Here is a 23,219-nt window from a genome sequence, read left to right on the forward strand (position 1 = left end):
GCGACATAAATATTGGTAACATGTACAGTTCGTGAGGAATGTGAGGAACTGAACACATTTTATGACTGAATTCTAACTAAATAATTTAATCTTACCATGACACCATGTGTTCTGTGACACAATGTGTTTTAGTGTATCAGAAACATTTTTTGAAAATTACCACCCTCATACATATTCTATGTATATATATTTATAAGCTTAATGTGTATAGCACTTTTCACTACAACTAACAAAATCAAAATTCAACATAGACGTTTTAGAATTGCAGAAATCAGCCTTTATCTATTGTGTAAGTCTTTTCTTGTAGTTGCTAAATAAAACGCCTGGTGTCCCCTGAGAAGCTAACTAACAAGGACATGGTCTTCTGTTACCTTCCACCTTGATTGGAGTAGTGAATCGTTCTTAGTATAGACGATCTTTGTACTGGAGTAACGCCACTAGCCAATGAAACTACTGAGGGGCGTGGACTTCCGGCAGGCTCGTTCGGTCACAGTGCAGAGTGGGCGTTTAATCCGTTTTCTTTCCCAGCAGTTCATACATGACTTCACCATTAACGTTACACAAGTTTGGCAACTTTAAACCCTGAAATTCTCAGTCGAAGTCGGCCGACAAAGATGACGGAAAGCTCCGCGAACAAGCTGCTGAACGGAGACTCTTGTCACCGGACCTCAAACGGGAAGAAATCCAGTAAAAATGGCTTCGTGAAGAGCCACTGCTTATTTCAGCAGTCACAGAAGTATCGTCGCCCTAGGGAGAAGGTAAGGCCCAACCGTCAACTGCTTGACATACAAGCACGCTGCTGTCACTGTGTGTAGAAGAATATTTTCAATGAAGAAAACAATGTTAGCTAGCTAATGTTTTATCCATGTCATATTTTCCTGTTTTGCGACTAAATATTCTTGTTTCGGAGTCTGTTTCTCATTTGTGGGCACGCGGAAAGTGTGAGCTGCGGGCGGCAGCCTTACGTCACCTGACAAGTAAACTGTGTTAACATTAATGTCATTAACGCTAATGTGGCTTATTTAGTTTAGCTACGTACCGGCCTAAACGTTATGTCCTAGCGGTTTGTCTCAATGCGACATATTTCAAGCTAAGGCAGCTGTTGCTACCAGTGTTGCCTGATGATGGTCTGATGTTTTCCAGCCCAGTAATTACCCCAAATCCGCCCAAATTGATCTAAAAAATTCCCAAATATTGTAAATAACGAACGTGGAAATTAATTCATAATCAGTAACAAGAGTATTGGAGTTCGTCATATATACTTAAACAATAATTAAAGTCTTAACAAGTGCGCTTGAAAGCAGGTAGGAGGTGTTAATGCCCCTTTAAAACTATATACCATTGCTGCTTTTTGCTTTATAAATAAGGAAAAAATAAAGTGACTGTTTGAGTAATAAAAATAATCGATTTTCTCTAACGTTGTGATCAGCAACAAACCTTAAAAGTACAAATAGTGATATAATAGAGCATAGCATAGAGCCAGCATAGAGGCTTCTATTACAATGAAACTATGGATTTGCAAATACACTACATAATGAATAACAATTATAATAAACAACAATTCTGGCATATCAAAGTTGTGCTGAGAGACTGGATATGTTTAATTATACATGAAAACATTTTAAATATACATTAATATTTAATTAATGTATCATGACTAACCAGCCAAGCATATTTCAACCTACACAATGCAACCCAAAACAGCCCCAAACAGCCCAATCTTGCAACACTGGTTGCTACCAGGAATTTAGTTTCTACTACTCAATTTGTATTTGCTTATTGTAACGTTTATATAAACACAAATTTAACTTGTGACTTGTGCTATGTGCTATGAAAGATGCACTTATTTTTGCTTTTTCAACTACTTGTTTGGTGGTACATGCCACCTGATCAGGGAGGATTGTAGTGGTGACTCTTTTGGTAACCTTACACCCTGTTGTTTCTGTGTGTATGTGTGGTGAAGTTAGACCGGTCTCTGTTTACACAGACTCTAGTATGAGGAAGACCAGGGCCCTGTTTTGTTGCTACCTAGCAGAGAAGCTGTCTGTTTGTCTCCTGGGATAGGAGGACAGGCAGGCCTGCTTCCACATGACACTTTAGCGGGAGAGGAATGTCTCCAGGCTGTGATGGGTGTGGTCCCTCCTAGGGTGGAATGAAAAGCACAGAAAACACAGTTTGTGTGTAGTGGTGGAGGTGGGGCACACAAACACGCACACACACACAAGCCTTTGTTTTTTTCCCAGTTAGTTGGGTTCAACAAAGAAGAGAAACCTAAAAATGAATACTGAAAGAAATGCTATTCCTTTCGCAAATTTGAGAACATCAGATTCCAGTCTTGTGACAGCAAAAAGCTGCACGGCTGCTGATTTCAACACAGTGGATTTACACAATTAGATCCAGATGCCATGGCTGTCATATCAATTGTGTCTGTATGCATGCAATGTTTCTGTCCTCCCTGAAGTTAAGGCAGAGCTGCAGGCCATGTCACTGCTAACGATACTATCATATATGTGTTATATAGACATTATATAGATAATTGGTAACACTTGATTTTACCTTACTATTTCATATCCACGTGGCTGCTTTGAAAAAGGCCTATTCCCAGTTAAGATAGAGAATAGGCGTCAGGTTTGGAGCCACAAGACTAACAAATGTAAGGCATTTGCATTTTTATCACTGATTGGTAAAAAATGTTGACATCCTCAAGGTGATGTCCTCAAGTGTTTTGTTTTGTCCACAACCCATATATGTTCATGTTTAAGAAAGAAACCATAAAATATTCACATTTAAGAAGCTTGAATTAGATTAGAATTATGTTGTCTTTATTTTCTTAAATTACTTTAAAAGATTAATTGATTAAATAGTTTGCAATTAATTTGATGGTTGACAACTAATCCATAAATTGTTACAGCTCTAATTTGCTTGCCATTGTCTCTTTTGTCTGCCTTTGCGCAGGCAAGTAATCACAGCAACACGGGTGTACGGTTTGCTGTTTGCTGTCCTTACTTTTTGCATGTTAAAAACTGGTCGCCACTGATGTCAACTGAAGTCCAAGAATTTGTTGACAGTTTCTCAAAATGGTTGCCAATAGCAATCTGGCAACTGTTGCTGTCTAGCCCTGATATTAAATGGTATGGCAGCTACTCACAGGACAATTACAATGTTTAGACCATTTCACAGTAAGCCTGAGTCTCAGTCGTAGAGCATTCATAAATGTTTTCCTGAAAAATTGATCTTTCCTTATCGAGCTAGACTTAAAATGGTTAGAAGCAGGATTTTATGAGCAGGTAGGAATCAATGATCTCACTCACAGCTTTCAGCTGCGATGCTAGTGCCAGTAACAGCTCAGTTAAAAGGAGCCGTGGATTGAATAGGCAATTAGTGTGGAGAGGATGCACTTATTTACTTTGTTTTAGGCCTAATGAGAAACATAACACCATCTGCAAACTTATCTTAGTGTGTATACAATGTAATTTGATCATCATCTCTGGAGCTGCTGAGCAAGCTTGTGAAAGAGCAGAATCCTAGTTTGCAGTGTGGGCGCTCTTCTGGGGACACTTGCTCTCCAGCTATAAAGAAATGGCACAGGCCTACCTCTTTCCAGTCTGTGTTTGTCCACAGGTATTAAAGATTAAGCAAATATGTCAAACTGTATTTAGCTGCTGCAGTTGGTGTGTCTTTGAGCCGTGTGCAGGGATGTGAATGTGTTTTTGTGCTCACGGGGTAAGACAGTTGCCAAACCCCTGGTTTCTGGTCTGCTGGTCTTTCAATGGATTTTTTGATCTTTAGAGAAAGAGACCTGTTTGACTGGCTTTTATCACACATACACAGGGCACTGCTCTCCTGTTCCCTGGCTCAGAGGTATTTCTTGGAGAAGCATGACTAGTCACATGAGGTACAGTTGCTAAGCTGCGGGCCAGAGCCTGTAATGAGTGACCGCCCTCATTTGTTTAATGTCAGGTTTGTAGACAGACAGTCCACAGTCCGTGTTGAAACGATGCTAGTAGTTTTTATTTATTTATTATTTTATTATTTTTTCCCCCCAGTTTTTGTGGAGCTCTTTCAATGTGTGACCACATTTATATGGTGCAATAATCCAAAATCAATATTGCTGTTCATGAAACTCACTGAATTAGAACCCTGAGTTGAGCCATTTTACTGCTCACTGGTCCGTGGGGGCTAGGGCATGGATAGGTCTCCATGAATTAATATGCTTATTGTAGCTTTTATTAGGCTTCTAACCTCTTTCCAAGAAAAACACAATTTTAACAAATCAGCCCTGTTGTCGTTTAGTAAGTGCCCAGCTTATACTGGATTGGTCTGGTCTGCTTTCTATCACATTTTACTGGCCTGTCTAGTGCAGCCGATTTAATGAGTAAACAAACTTTAAGTAAAGATAAACGGTCACCTTTTAAAGGATAAACCACCAGCTGGATTGGGTCTTATTTCAGTATAAAGTGAAATAAGTTACTTAAAGTGATTACTCCTAAATCTGTGTCTCGATCTTTAGTTTATTAGAAAAAATGACTCTTATAAATGCTGTGAGAAAATTGTTTTAGTTTTAATTATAACTACAGTTTGACTTAAAAGGACATTTTTTACTTTATTTTCCCCTAGAACCAAAATGTCCCACACAACTCCAGCTTATACAAGAAGCCCTTTTTGGAATCATTTGAGGAAACTCCACTACTGGTGGCTGTGCTCACCTACATGGGCTATGGCATCCTCACCATCTTTGGCTACCTCCGGGACTTCCTTCGCCACTGGAACATTGAGAAGTGCCATGTGGCTCGGGAGAGAGAGGAGCAGAAGGTAAAGTAGTATTTACATTACACTCTTTAAGAAAGCAAAGCCTGGTTAAAAACCTATTACATTCAGTTCAACAGTAATCAGTTTCCCTCGTGCCGCAGAGCAAAGATGGCTCCTTGGAATTTTATGTACGGCCAAGACCTCACAATAAGAAATCATAGACGCTTTCCCATTTCTCCTGCAGGATTTTGTCCCCCTCTATCAGGACTTTGAGAACTTTTACACCAGGAATTTGTACATGAGGATCCGAGATAACTGGAATCGACCCATCTGCAGCGTCCCTGGTGCTAAGATGGACCTGGTGGAGAGAGTGTCCCATGACTACAATTGGACCTTTGAGTAAGTGTTTATGCTGTGTACACAGGGTTAATTTAGAACCAGGGTGTTGTCCATCAAGGTCATTACTCCCTCAGAGGTGTGTCTCTGTGCCTCTGATCCTTAGCTCAACAGGAAGTTCATTGATTGATTTGCACTTTATGTCACTGACCTTGTATTTCTGATAGTAAGAGTGACGTAAGCCATGAGTCAGGTGGTTATGTTGAAAACACTAGTTTCTGTCACATGGCAATGAACAGAAACACTAACACAAAGCAACCATAAACACAAAGTCCTCTCCCCACCAGATTATATTTTTACTACAGAGGTAATATAAATACAATGTGGTATCAATACAACTGAGACAGCCTGAAATTGAAATGAATGGCATATAACTGCCCCTTTTTAAGTCCTGCCCCTTTTTGTTTTGTTCTCAAATAATAGTTGAGCAGGCTTGGAACCTGGTGGAGCCATGGCCAACTTTTCCCTGTCCTGTTTCCTTCAGTTAACATTTTTCCTTAGGAGAGCAAAGTAATGAGCTGTCCTATTACTATTGGCTAATACTCATTGCCTTCATTGGTTTGGGTTGTTTAGGTATAGGCATGAGGGGTGAGATTATGTAGGGTTAGGGTAAGAATATCAGCGTAAGCCAGTCAGAAACCCTGGGGGAAAAAAAATCACGTCCTGTACTTACATATGTGCTAGGCTTGATTATGTTGAAAAGAAAACCACTTTTCGAAGATGGTTCATCAGATCTCGCTGGCGGTATATAAACATATGTATATGTATATATTGTTGTTGTTAAACTGATGTATGTATTGCTCGAGTTCTATGACATTTTAAGACACAATGAATTTGAATATAATGAATTTAGTCTTTTGTGAAACTGTTACAATGACTATCTCTGTAGACAAACTGCTCTGATAACGGTGAATGTTGGTTTATCTCATTGGTATGTACAGTATAATATGCATTGTGCCAGCTGGATTCCCCGATACAATAAACTATTGTACACTATCATTGTGCATGATAACTGGGACCCGTTAATGAATAACACTGAGCAGGAAATGGTTGCCAGGCAACCAGAGTAGACAGGCACACATGTTGAAGACAATTATTTCTAACAACCTAGAATAAGGTACCAATTCTCTGTCTCTGATGTTCTCTGTCCCTCTCAGGCACACAGGCAAGGTGGTGAAGGACGTCATCAACATGGGCTCATACAACTACCTTGGCTTTGCTGAGAACACCGGGGCTTGTGCCGATGCTGCTATTGAGTCCACAAAAAAGTATGGAGTTGGAGTGGGCAGCACTCGCTATGAGATGGGTAAGGGTAAAAAAAAAAGTTCTTTTGAATATAAAATCTGCAGGTTTTTAAAACATTTTAATGATTTGTCATCTAAAAGGGCTATTATTGTAAAAATTGAATTCATGATCAAATGGACTCTTATTAACTCTTATTGAGTCTTATTGACTCTTATTCAGTTGAAAACAAGGACCATGAAAAATTAGCTGAGTGATAGTCCTCTGGCCTTGTCCTGATTAGCAAAAAATGGGCCCTAAACAGCTGTTTTTTTATTGAATTGGTTCTCAAGAACCTGAGTACTTCTATATGTATGACTTAAATCATGTCAGCTACACATCTCTGGGAGAAAGGGGGAGAGGATTCCTGTTTCCTCAAAACAAGTCTTTTGGCGACAGTCGTCTGGAGCATTAGGGACTGTTGCATGGCTGTAGGAAAGCATGGAGTGGAATGTAAGCAGCCTAAGATGCCAAGGCCATCTTCCATTTTGATGGTTCTTTTACAGGCCTTTGACTAACAATTGAAAATGTTTGTGCCAAAATCCAGTAAGTGAAGGTTAAATCTTGTGCAACTTGTATTTCAAATAGTGAAGACAGTGGACAACTTTGAAGGGGATCAGTTGGTGTCTATTTTAACAAAGCAAGATTGTATTACAGACTGACTCTGAATCCATGCGGTTTCATATAATTCAATGCCCAGTTCACCTTTCCAAGATTGAAAGATTTTCACAGAAGAGGTTTTACTGTTGCAGTCTCATTTGGACCCAGGCAGCTGGAATGCATTGCATCCTTCATGAAACATTTGCAAAGCTGAGTTTATTCAAGTATTTTAAATCCAGCCTGCTTTTGCTGGTGCATTGCAACACATCTTGGTATGTGACTGCCACCTGTTGATCAGTGGAATAGTGTGAGAGCATTGGTAGGTCTGTGTATTGTGTCACCTGCCTGCATGCATGAGTGCTGGTGCGTCCTTGTGCACAAGATACACAAAACAGAGACCTGTTTATACAAAAATGGCTTTGTAGCAATACTAGAGGTCTGAAACTTCCAGACTACCCTCACCATTTGTTGAACAGGTAGAAGAAAATACTTGTGACTTAAATATTTCTCCCATGAGACAACTCTGCAGGTTACAGTTCATTGATTGGAAGTTGTTGTTAACCTGAGATTATTTCATTTCCAGGGAACCTGGACATTCATGAGGAGCTGGAACAGTTGGTTGCCAGGTTCCTGGGTGTTGAGTCATCTATGGCTTTTGGCATGGGCTTTGCAACCAACTCTATGAACATTCCTGCTCTCACTGGAAAGGTATGGAATTTCATTCACTTGCTTCCTTTTTTTGTTCTCCTTAGAACATCACACATCTTGATTTGACTACTATATTTTTGCCAGTGTTTTTATTGTTACACTGGCCCCTGTACCCAGACTGTAATTGTATGGGTGGGTTACACGAGTGCCATTAACACTTTTAATGCTAAGGGAAAGCACGGTTTCCTGTCTTACGTGAAAAAAGCTAGTTTTCAGATGTATGGCCAAGCTTGAAGAGTTCAGACTGTTCCACAACATGCTAGTTTCCGGCCAAAGCTTTCAAAACACTCTGCGTGCAGGGGGGGATTGATATTTGACCCAGCCACTGTTGTTCTAACCCGAACAAATCACACACCGGTCCTTACTTGCGTCCTTACTTGCTCTTTTCTTTTCTTGCCAATGTTGCTTGAACAGGAAGTAGAAATCTGAGCTGATAGGCGTGTGTACCTCGTGAGTCAGAACATGCTTCCTGACAGCCACATGAGTGAAAAACAGATACGCAGATGGACAAAGTGGGAGAGAGAAACTTACAGCAAGACAGTTAAGATTTGAGTCACAAGGGTTCATAAAATGTTAACTATTCTGTCACTTTTCTGCTAGCTCACATTGTTACATCATGGCATAATTGTATGTTGTGTAACAAGCTCATGTGATCATTGACGAGGGGAAATGGTGTGGCCTGTCTCATTGTTTGGAAGTGTTGACTTAGAGGTTAATAAGGTGGATAAGGTGTCAGCAATATTTATGGAATAATGAGCTACACATTCCCAGTCTAGAAACTTAAACTCTGAGTAAGAAAAATAAATTACCCAACAGGTAAAAATATTGAATTAGAATATGTGGTATCGCCCATCCCTGACATGTATGGGCATTATTGTGTTAGTAGAGTAGAGTATTGGGCCTAAAGGTTTATGTGATCAGCTTTATCTGAACAAGCCTGGATCATTTTTGTGTTCCAGACACTGAAGTTCAGTCTTTCTCATAGATGAAAGTCAGATTGCTCGACATTCTAAAACTGCAGCATGTGTGGTATTAAAATCACACAAGCACTAACGCTCCAAATAGAGCTGAATTGTGTCTGACTCTTCTGGCTAATTAGGGATGGCTCCTGTCCTGATGTGAAAACTGAAATCTCCAGCTATGAAACTTAAACTTGGCAGAATTCATTTAAAAGGATTTTTTTCCCTTTTGTTCTCTTCTTGTTTCAGGGTTGTCTTATTCTGAGTGACGAGCTGAATCATGCGTCGCTGGTGCTGGGTGCCCGCCTGTCGGGCTCCACCATTCGGGTCTTCAAACACAACAGTGGGTGACCTCCAATAATGAGCACCACACCTACGAACAGTTAGTTAGAACTGTGACTTAAGAGTACGCTCAAGAGATGCAGTCACACAGAACACATAGGATTAAAGTGTCTGAAATGGCTCTTTCAACACCATGAGACAGGATTTAGCTATAATCTGCTTTACTCAATAGGCGAAGAAATACATTTAACATGGGTGTGAGTTACAGCAGGTTGCTTCACTCAGTGCAAATTTGTCTTTCTCTTACTTGTAAAGTTTTAGATGTACACCAAACAGGCTGACTGCTAAGACCACACTCACAATGCTTCAAATGGTTGTGATCATAAAATATTGACACTCATCCATTAATTAAAGAAAGCTCTCGTATTGCTTTAGGGGAGTAAAATCTGTCATTTTCTCTGTGTTGTAGACATGCAAAGCCTGGAGAAGCTGCTGAGAGATGCTATTGTACACGGCCAGCCAAGAACCCACCGACCCTGGAAGAAAATTCTCATTGTGGTGGAGGGCATATACAGGTAGACACAATATTCTTTGTCATACATGTATAGGCTTGAAAATTACCTGAGTTAGATAATTAAGCTAACTTGGCTTATTAAGATTCTGTTTTACTGTTATTTCACTGCATTTTTATACTACTGCTGTATCACATCACACTTTGTTTACAGCCAATCACTTGACACCCACAGTTTCTTTGGTGAGGACACATTAATCTTGATTTAGCTTGACTGGTACCTTTCAGAAAAAGCATGAAAACACTTTGCAACTAATTTGTTCTTTTTTTCCGATCCTAAAATGATACTCAAAAAAGAAAAGCACTGAATGACTGACATCAAAGAACTGATTTTTTTTTTTTCACTGGTAAGGCGAATTAGAACTTGAAATTGAGCAATAGATTGCATTAGCTGTCAGTGGTTTAAAATTACTTAAATATATCAAAACACTTGCATATGTAATTCATACAATTGTTGTTTAACATTTATTAGACACCCTGCCTTGTGTTGGATTCTGTTCAAGTTAAATACATCCACACTGTTGACTGTTAACTTGGCATTTTATTTGAGACATTATGGTGTCTCACTGCAAATGTATTGATTTACTAAGAATGCCAAAGGCCTTGAAGGCTGTTTTTATGATGTGACCATGTCCCCATCTTCACTGTAGCAGCAAACTCATTTGCAGTAAAATGAAGAAGCATTTTTATAGGACAAGTGAATCAATATCTCTGTAGATTAGGGTTGAATGTAGGAACATTTCTCTGCTTAACTACATACTCAACATGCTGAACACGGACATATAGCGGTTTCACACTGTCTCATTCAAACAGTGTCTTAGTAGGGATGGGTGGATCAATTCTGCAGGATCGGTACTTTGATACTCACAAGCTATTCATTTACTCCCAGTTCTATTAAAAAATATTGGCAATAAAATTACATAAATCCAAAAGGTGTGGCTGCATGATTTTCAAACATTTTCAGTCCTTTTGTATGATGTTTGTACAAACATACAGCACTGACATATTTTAGCTTCGTAGTAAGATGAACTATTCGTGGAAAGAAAGTGCCACATAGCAGCAACAAGAGTAACTCCTTCAAACATTTAAAAACGCACCCCGAGTGTCATAAGAAGACTAAACAAGAAGGTCTCGTAAGGTCTTATCATAGTATTTCTGTAAAATACTAGACTATTTTTTACACTTACAAGCAAACATTTGAATTAATTGTATTCATATTTGCTTTTGTAAGTAATTTATCAATGGTTAGTATGTTTCATGTTATTTTCCTGTCTTTTTTTAATGAAATTGACCATTTATTTGAAAATTCAAACACCCATTTAAGAAATGATCAGTATCTATTGGCAAGATTGTAACAAAAAGAATCGGTATCATAATGAATTTAAAAAGTTTGGTGTCACCCATCCCAACGACTCAGCTGTTATGTCAACACTCCCTTATGTCATTTTGCTTAAATAGAATAGAAAATAATGGCAGCCCTGAAGTGTGCCCATTTTCCTCTAAGCATAGTGTATGCGCTGTTATTCGAAGTGGACTTACTATGAAGGTAATCAATCCTGTTGATCAATGTAGTTCTCAGAGAAACTGCCTGACATACTCAATGTCCTTTACTAATGCATGTTAATGGAGTTTCGTCTCCACTGGGATTTTCAAAGTAAACTGCTAAAATAGTCACTGCCTACATAGACATTAAGAAATACACAACTAAACAGGATAGGCAGCTGCTCACATGCTGCCTCAATAACACAGAAGCTAAGGGATTACTGTATTCTCCATAAAATAGCTTTTGCCTAAATCTTGAGTAATTAGGTTGAAGTGTGTCATTACTGTAGGTCACTTATGGGACAATTTATTGGTTTTTTTTTTTATTTTTTTTTATTTTTAACATCATGTTCTTGTCCTGCAGCATGGAGGGGTCAATTGTGCGTCTGCCCGAGGTCATTGCTCTGAAGAAGCGCTACAAGGCATATCTGTACCTGGACGAAGCCCACAGTATCGGGGCCCTGGGGCCTAACGGCAGAGGAGTGGTGGACTACTTTGGCCTGGATCCCAAAGATGTTGACATCATGATGGGAACATTCACCAAGAGTTTCGGTGCTGCTGGAGGATACATCGGAGGCAAAAAGGTGGGTGAACACTTGCACAGGTAAAACTAAAACCTTCGAGGTCAAACAATAAGGGATGCACAGTTAATCAGACAGATTACAGTCACTGAAACATTCAGTCATCCTCTTCACAGAGCTTAGCAATTTCCAGACCCAGTACATTTTATGTCATTCTTTTTTGGGATTGGTCAACAGTTTACCAGCAATGGGAAATTTAGCTTCCTGTTTTTCAGAAAGGGAACTGTTTCAGTGTATGCATTCATTTTCAGTAAGAGAAGAACTGCCAACAATGCTGCCGCAGTTGGCGATGGTAAAGAAACGTATACAAATACAGAGCCAGTGCAAACACACTGATGCAAAATGCAGCAATTAAAAACAGAAATGACTGACTGAAACACCTGTGCGCACAGTTTTTTACAGTGTGAAATACTGTACAGTTACACAGTTACATGTGATATATTACATTATATCCTACACAATACCTAATAAGTTAATGATAGTATTTTTTCAAAATTTTCTGTCTGTTTTCTTTTTTCACAGTTGTGTTTATTGAAAATGTCAAGGTATACATGGAAAATAGTTCAGTTTCTAAATTTCCCCCGACAGGTGAATATACACATCTCTATACTTTGAGAGATAAAGGGATTGTAATAGTGGTAATAAAAATATATTAAAAAAAAACTTAATAGTCTGCTTCAGTTAGTGACTTTATTCATCTGTGCTGCTACATTAAAACAAAATGTCCTGTATCGTCCTAATCCGTCTTCAGTGTTGGCACACTAATCAAATAAAATGTATTGCATTCACATTGTTGTTGGAAAATAAAAGTAATTTTAATTTGATTTCTCTGTCAGGAGCTTATCGACTATCTGAGGTGCCACTCTCACAGTGCCCTGTACGCCACCTCCATGTCCCCTCCTGTGGCCCAGCAGATCATCACCTCTATGAAGATCATCATGGGAGAGGATGGGACCAAACTGGGTAGGTGCCAGAAAATGACCCTTATCTCCTAAAAGTCCACCTCTGTTTTGGTAGCAGCATTTTATAATGAGGAGAGGGGAAAATGGCAGCTTTAATCACAATACAAGCCCAAAGATGGTAACTATTTGCAAAGGTATGCAGAGATGTTTGATGAAAGAAGCTTGATATTTGGCCAAATTGAAGCTAATGACACATGTTATGATGGACTGAAGAAACTCTTCTTGGTGAGCTTTTCTTGCAAATTACACATGTTATGATGGACTGAAGAAACTCTTCTTGGTGAGCTTTTCTTGCAAATTACACATGTTATGATGGACTGAAGAAACTCTTCTTGGTGAGCTTTTCTTGCAAATATTTTCCCTGAAACTTCCAGGATTTCCGAGTCAGTCTGATTTGAGACTACTGTCACAGAATTGGTTCAGTATTTGGAATGCCTTTCCATCAGTGGCCACAAGATGGCAGTATAAGTCTGTGGCTCAGACTTTATTCATTATTACAAACCTCAGGTCTGTAGCAGTCTGGCGGACACAAATTTGTTTCCTTTCAATTCACATGAGCCTTGCCACCTTTTGTACTTTGGCTCCTTTGTACTGACTGTGTTTGTTTACTGTGGAAAGTTTTCCCTCACAGCCAAGAGAAAGAGGTTTCTATCTGTGGCCAACTGGCAATTATTTACCAGTAAATAAAGGTGTGTTAGACAGTCTTATCAAACTGTATGCCATGTGTAAACCCATTCTAGATATAATGTAAATGCCACACAGGTCCTCGTCCTTCATACATTTCCATTTACATCATATAACTTGCAAATACAAAACTTGGTTCAAATGTCAGCATTAGTAAATTCCTGTGTAAGTGTCTTCTGATCTTATTTTTCCACATGAGTGACAGTCCTGCCTGAGTAAATCTGTATAACTTCTGAGAAACACTTTTGTAAGCTATAGAGTTGCTCTTAAAAGTTAGTTGCAGGCGATTATTTTCCCAATCTGATCATGGTAAAATAAAACCTGCAGTTTAATTGAGTGTCTTTAGCATGGTTTTGCATATTTGAAGGCCTCTATAGTCAACAGCCTTTACTCCTGTCTTTATCTTTGGGGATGTGCATTTTTAAAAACTGCTGGAAGGTCTTGAACCAGTGGTATGCTGACACTTCTACCCTCTGCCTTTATGGCTTTCAGATGTGTGTTTCTTTGTGTATGTGTGCTTCTTTGCCTTCACGCTGGGTACAAAGCAGCATGGTGCTCAGGGCCAGAGATCTGTGCAGATCAAACTCTGCTGGACTCATCTCCTACACACACAAACACATCACTAAGTCTTGTTTTTTTTGCAGGGCGGCACCCCTTTTTACTCTTTACGGGGCTTGATTGATGCTGCCCCCTTAAAATGCTGATAGAAGCTCAGGTTACCTTGCATTAGGCACACGAATAAACACCTGGAGCAACCTCTTATAGTACGACTGTTGAACATTGTCATCAACTCTTTCTCCAAACCATTGCTGAGAAGAGAAGGCCAGACCAGCTGACCATCCCACTTTTCCTTGTAGGAGAGTAACAATGACAGTCTGATTGGTTGCAGCCCTGTCACTGTTTGAAATTCAGGCCTTTCAAGATTCAGACAATGACACAAAGTCAAAATGACAGCTGAGCTGCCTGCTAACAGTTTGTTGAAGTGTTCAAGTTGCTCAGGACGGCTGCTCAAGGTTCCTGGAAAAGGCGTGCGTTAAAATGGACATTTGTTGTTTGAAGCTTGCATCAATCAAATATGTGGATGGGAAATAATAACACAAAGTTTACGCAAAGTTTTCTTCAATCTGAAAAGAATTTTAAAGGCCTCGAAAAGCAAAATGTCTGAATATCATATGCTACTGTTTGGGTTTTTTTCTCTGTTTTATCACTCTGTGCTGAGAATAACTTTGGATTCCTTGACTGTGGAAAACAAATGTCTGGATAAATATAATGTCAGACTTTGTTGTGTCTCAGGGTGCTTTGAAGCCGTGGTGTTTCTGCTCTGTTTTTCAGCACAGCCAGGCAGATGTGTGTTGCTGTTGGCGCTTGGTGCCATATGGTTATTTGTTTGGTTAAGATGCTATCTCTGGAGGCTCAGCCTGAGGATTCACTAAGGGAATACACAGTGTGCAACAGACTGACACGTGAGGATTGATGCCCGTTTAGTTTCAGCCCCTTGACCTCGACTGTAAAGAATCCTGGTTGCCTTCAAAGGCGAGTGGTGTATTGCTGTCTCCAAACAAGTGTAGGACATGATAAAAGACATGGTGTTTTGGCAGGAGTTTTACACTTATCCTATGGATTATTTTTAGGTTTTTTGCTTACATGGTTTTGTTACTGCAACACATTAATTTGGGCTTGCGCTTTCAGAATAAATTCTTGTTCTGTAATTTAAAAGCAGGCTAAATAGCATGCACTCTTGCAGTTATCCACCATGGATGATCTCTTCATTGTAAATTGTGTCTTTCCCTTGGAGATGACAATAGGCCTCTTCATTAAAGAATATCCAACTCGAGGTTGTGCTGTTGTACCGAATGTCAGCATGGCTGTGATTATCAGTTGCTTTTTTGCAAGCAAGCACCATTTAGTACTTAACAGCAGTATGTGACAATAGATTTTGATTTGTTTCTTTATTTAATCATTTATCTGGCTCAGCCAACACAAATAGTTCTGCAACTGTAGTGGTACTTACATTAATGCAGTGGAGTCTGGATGGATCATAAAACTGCCTCAAGACTGTATTCAGCTCACTTTTCTTAAAGCACTGAATGTTGATGTTTATATTTTTGAGACTCACCCTGGTGCGGACCAAACAAATGTACCAAGACTTATGCTTGAAAAGGCCTTCCGCTTCCAGCTGAACTTTGGTGCACTTTGTTTGTGGTCTGAAACAAACAAAGCAACCACAGACATTCAGAATAGCTGATGATTTTAGTATGATTTCAAAATACTAATAAATCCATCTGCTGATCATGAAATCTCTTCAGGAAGAGATTGTATAAACGATCTGTATAGGAAATGTATGTTTCATTCAGTCATTTTTGTCTCATGGTAACACACGTGGAGGTATTTTCTCTCATTAATCTGACAAAAGCTGTTAAAACGCATGTAATGAGAGTAACGCATGTACTTAAAAGTTCAAGTGCTGTTACACTGTCTGTCAGCACACATGGATTGCCTCTTGTCCAGTCAGTTTGCTAGGTCAGAAATAACTGTTGTATAAATTGATATTAAAAGGGGGAGACGCAGGTGTCGTGAGCCTAGTTAAGGTGCCATTCTATTTAATGTAGCAGAGCCTTTCCAGTGAGCCAACAAGTATAATAGTTGTGTTTGACCTGAATGGAATGGACTCTAATTCATATCACTAATAACACCTGTCTTTACACTACTATTTCATATGAAAATTTCTGTTGTGAAAAATGTCTGCTATACACTTTCATGAAGCTAAGAGGCTTATATGATAAATGAAAAGAGTGTTGTAGGGCCTGCACACCACCACAGGTGTTGTCAGTTATTGTGGCTATTTAGACCTCTGCACAGGTTTCCTGTAACTGTGTGTGGTCACCAACCTCATGTACTAATAGCAATAATAAAGGTGGAAGTTGTGCTCTCACAGGTGCAACAGGAGATTTCTCCACACAGAGCTGATGAGAAGAGGTCTAATCAGGCAAATTAAGTGAAAACACCTGTGTGGCTGCGCCATGGGTGAGAGGGGACTTTCAGTATTGATGCAAACTGGTCCAACTGGTCAGTACTCATTATCAAGGTGTTCTAATTGCAACTGAACACCAGTAGACCTTTTTCACAGCAGCCATTTTGACATGAAAAAGTAGTGTAAACACAGGTGTTACCACTGATACTAAATAAGGTCCTGTTACATTCAGGTCAGACAGAGTCAGGGTGCTGCTGTTGTGGATGTTGGCTCTCTGGAAAGGCCCTGCTACACTAAATGAAACAAGACTTTTATTAGTATCATTGGTAACATTTGTGTTTACTCTGCTATTTCATATAAATATGGTTGCCATGAAAAACATCTATTTGAAATATTGTGAAAGGTGTTGAACTCCAGTTATAGTAAAGTAAGGCAGGCATAACATCTAAAACATATTAAGTGAAATTTAAGTAGTAGTAATAATTAAACTGTCGTTTATCCAAGTGGGCCCATGTCATGAAATATCCCTTTGTTTATCTGTCCTTTCCAGGTGCTGATCGCCTCAGACAGCTATCAGAGAACACCACCTACTTCCGCAGGAAACTCCGCGAGATGGGCTTCATCATCTACGGCAACGATGACTCACCCGTCGTACCCATGATGCTCTACATGCCTGCCAAAATTGGGTGTGTGATTCTCCTCCATTTCATATTACGTGATATTTTCAATGCTTTGAACATCAAGGATAATTAGGATGGCTGATCAGAAGAATCTCACGAATGATTTCACATTTGGATAAAACATAAAGGCTCTAATTTAAATGACTTTTCTCACTGTTGTCCCTTCTCCAAATAGAATCTGACTTTGTGTGTGTGGAAAGATGTTTATGATTTCTCTTTCACACATTAAAGAGAACATCATCTAAGATGTGGTGCTGGAGAGATCAAATCATCAGTTAGATTTGCCAAATGTTGCCCTTGGTCAAATGTCGCTGTTGCTTTTCAGGGCATTTGGTCGGGAAATGTTAAGGAGAAACATCGGCACAGTGGTCGTCGGCTTCCCAGCAACACCCATCATTGAGTCAAGGGCACGTTTCTGCGTGTCGGCTGCTCATACCAGAGAGATGCTTGACACAGTAAGTCATCCAATAAATCCACTGTCTGAAACACAAAATTAAATGTATTAATAGATATGTATATTGGTTTATCGAGTAAAACAACACAAAACACTTTCCGGGGCAACTCCCCCTCAAGAAAAACACCGAAATATCAAAACAACAAAACACCTCGGCTTACTGTGACGATATGAATATAGTGCAGAGACTCTGGTGGTAGCCTGCATAATGCAGGCCATACAAATTTAACAAAAAATCCATTCTACTTAAACTGTCTTATAAGAATAGAAGAAATATTTAAAACAAAAAAAGACATAAAAAGACTTCCATGTTCAATTAAAATACAGCCCTAATTCCAAAAGTTGGGACACTGTAAAATTTAAATAGAAACAATGCAATGATTTGCATTTTCAACCTATATTCAGTCAGATACAGTACACAAACAAAAAAAATACAAAACGTTAATTGGTAACAGGTGATTGTATCATAATTGGGTATTAAAGGGGCATCCTTTTAAACCTCAGTTGTTCAATAGCAAGGACGGAGTAAGGATCGCGTAGTGAAAATCTGCTTTGGCAAATAGTCCAAAAGTTAAAGAACAATGTTTCTCATCACAAAACTTTAAGGAAATTAGGAATTTCATCTTCTAAAAGATTATCCATTTGTGAAGGCCCCATTAAAGCTCCAAGGTACATACAGGTTTTGGAGCAACATTTGCTGCCATCCAGATGTCGTCTTTTTCAGGGACATTCCTGCCTGTTTCAGCAAGACAGTGCCAAGACACATGTTACAAGAGTGTGGCTTTATAGCAAAAGAGTTTGGGTACTATGTGTGGTGCATTATGAAGCACAAAATATGACAATGGAGATGCTGGTCTGTGGAGCACCTGAAGTTGCATATCAAGCAAGAATGGGGGAAAAAAATTAATATATAATGTATATATTAAAATGTATTGTCTGTGCATGTTTTACATAAAGTCCCAACTTTTTTGCAACTGGGGTTGTACATTATCTTCAATACATACATGTCAAGTAATCAAGTGAGACATATTCAAGCATGACCATATGCCACTGTTTTAGTTACTCATTTTCCAGCAGACATATCCCTTAGATTTACAGCTTTATTTTTATTTTGAAGACTACAAGGAACTGGCTGATGATGGGTGACATAATCAGCAGTTCCTTTACATTTTCGTCCCATTTCTCTCTTCACTTTCTGATGGCAGAAGACGTCCTCAGATGTCTTGCCATAAAAATGGTGTAGGCAGTTTCCACTTGCAGTGGGAACAAAACAACTTGAAAATCAGCATGAAAATGACTTTAAAATGGTCATTGGCTTTTAGAAATGTGGGTATTTTTGTCAAAACGTCAGCACAATCATAAAAAAATGCCTCTGGGACTATTTGCATTTGCTCTACTGTCACCACTCATATGCAGCGGTAAGATGATCACCTCTGTCTGTACTGGAGGAGATGAGTAAAACAAGTTTCTTGGACACTGGACTCTATGTTTTTATTGTATACTGCCACTTCCAATATACAGCTGCTATTTAGTCTTTATTTATTGTCCAAGATGTAAAGAGAAAGACATCTGAGTCTTCACCACTGGGTCCAGTTCAAGGGATGTTGTTACAGGACTTACATCGCTGAAGACTTAATTTTATCCTCAACATGATATAAGAGTTGGTTTGGATTCACTGGTGATTATGGATTATAGCATGCTGTAGGCTTTTTTTCAGCTTGTGTGTGTGTGTGTGTCTGCAGACTTGTAGTGTGTGTGCCTGTTGAATAATAAAAGCTCCCAATATGTCCTTTATTATAAAGGAACTTGGAAGGCCAAAGCTGTCTCCAAGTATTACAGCACGGCTCAGACGGAGACTTTTATTTGAGCTGCTCTGTCTCTCCAAAGACACTTCATTCATCTTACTGAGGAGCATGTCAACACCGTTTGTAATAGTCCATTTAAAGGGCATCAGCCTGCCTTTGTAGAGCACTTCGAGGAGCCGCTTTTTCCGTCTTTGGAAAAGCCAGCCCCTCGCTATTTCTCAAAGCATGGAATCAGAAAAAAGGTCAGGAGGAAGGTAAATTGTTTCCAGGTGCCCGCAGTGTTGCAATGCTGATACAGTCTCTTGTGTAAAGAAGTGGAGGAGTTTTCTGTTCAGTTGTGGTTTACATAGGCAGCCTTCTGTCATGTTTAGTGCTTGAAAATCCAAGTGTGATTAAGCCTTATCATGTCATTTATCACCTACAACAGCGATCCTCTTTCAAGTCCTGCTACATGTGTAATCCTCAGGGTTTTTTATTATTGTCTGCCTTGTCTGTGGCTATTTTCACTTAATTCTGACAGATTTAAAGCAGAGATATGTAAAAGCCTGCGTTCAGAAATGAGAATTGCAGTCCAAAGAGTGAACTGGAGCCATAAACGGTATACTGAAAAGGTTGAATCCCTATTTATTTTATGATCTATGGCTGAAGCAAACTGTTTCCCCTGCCCCTCCTCCCCAGACTCAAAGTTGAAGCAGGTTGCAGGGACATTTAGCACAAGCACAAGACGAGTGCAAAAGTCCACCACTCTGAATATACACACTTGGAGTTGGACTTCAGTGACTGCCTGCCAGACTCCATTAACATATTGCTCAATTTAACTGTTATAAAATGTACTCTTTCTAAAAGATTATTAATGTTTTCTTATGACTCATGAACAAACCCTAACTAATTCGGCAAACATTCGGCATTAATTTGAATTCTAATAAATGTGAAATGTGTGAAATAAATAATAAAATGTGTAGAAATTTCAAAGGAGAACATGCTGGCTGTAGCGTTGTTGCAGTTTCCTTAATCTCTGGTGACATATCATGGTCATTTTATGATTTGGTACAGTAAGTTTCATATTTCTCCTTTAAACCATTTTGGATTCAGATTAATGACATTCTTGTTCTTTTGCCAGGCATTGGAGGCCATCAGTGAAGTGGGCGACCTGCTGCAGCTGAAGTACTCCAGACGTGAGGAGCCTCTTCCCTCGCTCGGGTGGATGGCCGAGGAGAGCCTGCTGCAGGACTGAGCCACATCATCCAACTCAACTATCCCTTCCCTCACTTTCCCTTTTCTCGCCTGATATGCCCTTTTCTGTCCTTCATTTTCCTCTGAGCCAGTCTGTCTGCCCCGTATCTCTTCACATCAGACTCCCACGGACTCACTCAAGAACCAAAGTCCAACACAGGTCCACCCTATTTTGAAACCTGCACACTAGCGTGGCTCATTAGCCTGTGTGCAGAGGACCAAAATCACCCTCATCTTTCTGTACCTCTGCGTTGTTATAAAGTGCGTTCAGAGCCTTTCAGTTAGTTCTAACTTGTTGTGACTACATCGTTCTAATGTCAAGTCTTATTCCTGTATGCACATTGAATGTGTGTCTCTTATTTGTGCAATAATAACAACAATGTGGAGTTTCTTTGTAATACAAACAACCTGGAGTGAAGTAGACAGATTTGTTTTTGCCATGAGTTCCTACTCATGTGCTTGCAGAAAAAGAAATCTGATCATAGCCACTGCTATGATGAACACAAGAGGAAAAAATTATATATGTAAATATTATTTATCCCGAAGTTGGTAATACTGCCTTAGGGTAGCATCCCAAACCTCAAAGAGATATACATTATTTCACAGGAGTAACATTAGCATGTTCACTCCATATGTATTTATCTTTTTTCTGATCATCTTTACTTGAACAGATTATAGAATATTGGGTTCTTCCCTAACCAAAGGATATATATGTATATGTATAGATATGTTTTCTACCTTATTCTCTTAAAATGCAAAGCAGATGTTCCAAAAGAAAACATTTAACAGGGAAAGAATCCCAGGGAGCAAGACTTAAAGGAATATTTTTTACTGCTTATTTTCTAGAAATATTTTTCAGCCTTATTTACTGTTTACACCTGCACTCAAAAACTTGAGCCCAGTGTCTTTAACATTTCTAACGAGCTACATGTGTGATTCTTTTTTTTTTGTTTTGTTTTTTTGTTTTTTGGCCAAGTCCTTCTCACTCAAGTGCTTTCATGTGAAACGGCGTCGACACCGATCTCCGAGCACGATGACACGCTGTAACTCAGATCTGTATGTATGACGATGTCGCCAATCCGATATACAGACAGCTTTATTTATTTAAAATGTCTTTGTCAAATTTCGCCTATCTTATTTTTGTTGTGAAAAATGTAACTGTTATCTGAAAGGCAGCTCCAAATGTGTCCCAGTGGAGGAGGTGTGTGTTTTTAACTGACTACTTATCACGTCTTAACTTCAGTGCTAGCACTACTGACAGGCATTGTAAATGCACAGATGACGTAGTCACTGAAATTTGCAACATTTGTTTGGTTATGCTTGTTTTTTTTTTCCTCATAATTTATCATCTGTGGTCATCTTCTGGAATGGCATTCCATATCAGTCTGCTTTCAGTGTCAAGTTTGTTTTGTTTTCCTGTTTTTGTCCGACTTTTTGTGTGAAGTCACCCCAAATATCCCGTTCGTGTGTGTGTGTTTATGTTGTTATCACTTAATTGATGTGAATCGGAGGCCGCGTCAGTGTAGCCAGCCAGAAAGCTGGCCATTGTCTGGCAATGTGACCATTCCTATACATGTTCATCAAAGTGATTATACTCAACTCAAGTTTAGGGATGCTTTTGTTGATGTTTTTTGGCATTATAACACAGCATGACAACCTTTTTGGGGTCTCTTTCAACTGTACATCCATTAGACATCAATCAGTAGCATTGTTGTCTTTGAGTGAGTCATTCCTATACTGTTTTTTGCAAAAAAAGAGGCTTGAATAGCAACTCCATGATGCGTTCGCTTTTAATAAATATACCATAAAAGGTGGAACACATGACTATGATCTGGAATTGCACTCTTCAGACATTAAAGATTTTCTTCTCATCAAAGTTTCCTCTCTAGCTGTCTGCTGCACTGTGCAGTACGTTAGGTCTCTACATTTCTGTCTATGGAGGCAAAAATGTAATTGCAAACAGGAACATGAGTGTTACTCTCAGCCAGGTTTCCCTCACTGAAACTGAGGAATTAAAGTCTGCAGAGATTATAAAAATGTTTGAGTTGCTTGGAGCTCTTTGATGTAATGTGACATGTTCCAGCCTTCCCACTACAAATACCTGCAGACTGACCTGCAGTTACCATTGGAAATGTGCTTATCGGTTGCTTTTGCCCTTGGAATTGTATTTGGGTTGAAGATAAACCACTTAGAGGAGTTTGTAAAGCCATGATGTTTGTCGACCATGTTGTTGGAAACAGTGCTGATTAAATCACGTTCTTTGTATCAAGTTCTGAAAAGGCTTTGTGTTTATTTACAGCAGGCGCACACACACAGACTGTAGTCACAACTTAAAAGCTCATGACAAACATGTTTGTAAGCCTTTTTGACTGATAAGTCACTGACATCCTGCCATTACACAGCATTCCACCCTGGCCAGTCATTCACTTCAGTCTTAAAATGGTATTTTTGTGAACCAGTATGGCAGTGGGATGAGATAATGACTTGTTTCCAGAGTTTAGAAAACACCAAAACAATCCTAAAGAAAATTACATGTGATTTAAGACTTTGTAGGAACAAAGGAAATAATTTCTCGAGGCTTTGGTGGAATATTTTAAAATTTGGTATTGACGTCCAGTGGTGGAATGTAACTCAGTACATTTACTGAAGAACTGAATTAAATTGAAGCTACTTGTGATTTGCTTTTTTCCCATTTGTCTGACAGCTTTAGTTAATAGTTCCTTTTCAGGTTACAATGTTTGATGCCTATTGAAACCCATGT

At 39.2% G+C, this 23,219-nt stretch overlaps 1 protein-coding gene across 1 annotated transcript; it reads left to right on the top strand.

The window, feature by feature from the left end:
* The first annotated feature begins 508 nt into the window (after positions 1-508).
* sptlc2b (serine palmitoyltransferase, long chain base subunit 2b) lies at positions 509-22,727 on the top strand. Its single transcript, XM_084737287.1, has 12 exons — positions 509-758; positions 4,618-4,812; positions 4,994-5,148; positions 6,303-6,451; positions 7,610-7,734; positions 8,943-9,036; positions 9,445-9,550; positions 11,453-11,672; positions 12,506-12,632; positions 16,837-16,972; positions 17,292-17,421; positions 20,346-22,727. Exons 1-12 carry the CDS (start codon positions 615-617, stop codon positions 20,457-20,459), a joined length of 1,695 nt encoding a protein of 564 aa, XP_084593413.1. The 5' UTR covers positions 509-614; the 3' UTR covers positions 20,460-22,727.
* The last annotated feature ends 492 nt before the right edge of the window (positions 22,728-23,219 follow it).

Source organism: Lutjanus erythropterus, chromosome 15 (assembly GCF_056507025.1).
Source record: "Lutjanus erythropterus isolate fLutEry1 chromosome 15, fLutEry1.hap2, whole genome shotgun sequence".
Lineage (NCBI taxonomy): Eukaryota > Metazoa > Chordata > Actinopteri > Lutjaniformes > Lutjanidae > Lutjanus > Lutjanus erythropterus.

Bases quoted from the DNA above. Each gene is read 5' to 3' on its own strand.
- sptlc2b (XM_084737287.1), top strand. From the start codon at position 615: ATGACGGAAAGCTCCGCGAACAAGCTGCTGAACGGAGACTCTTGTCAC. The intron at 9,037-9,444 runs GTGGGTGACCTC...TCTGTGTTGTAG, and splicing joins TCGGGTCTTCAAACACAACA to ACATGCAAAGCCTGGAGAAG. The intron at 17,422-20,345 runs GTAAGTCATCCA...TTCTTTTGCCAG, and splicing joins CCAGAGAGATGCTTGACACA to GCATTGGAGGCCATCAGTGA.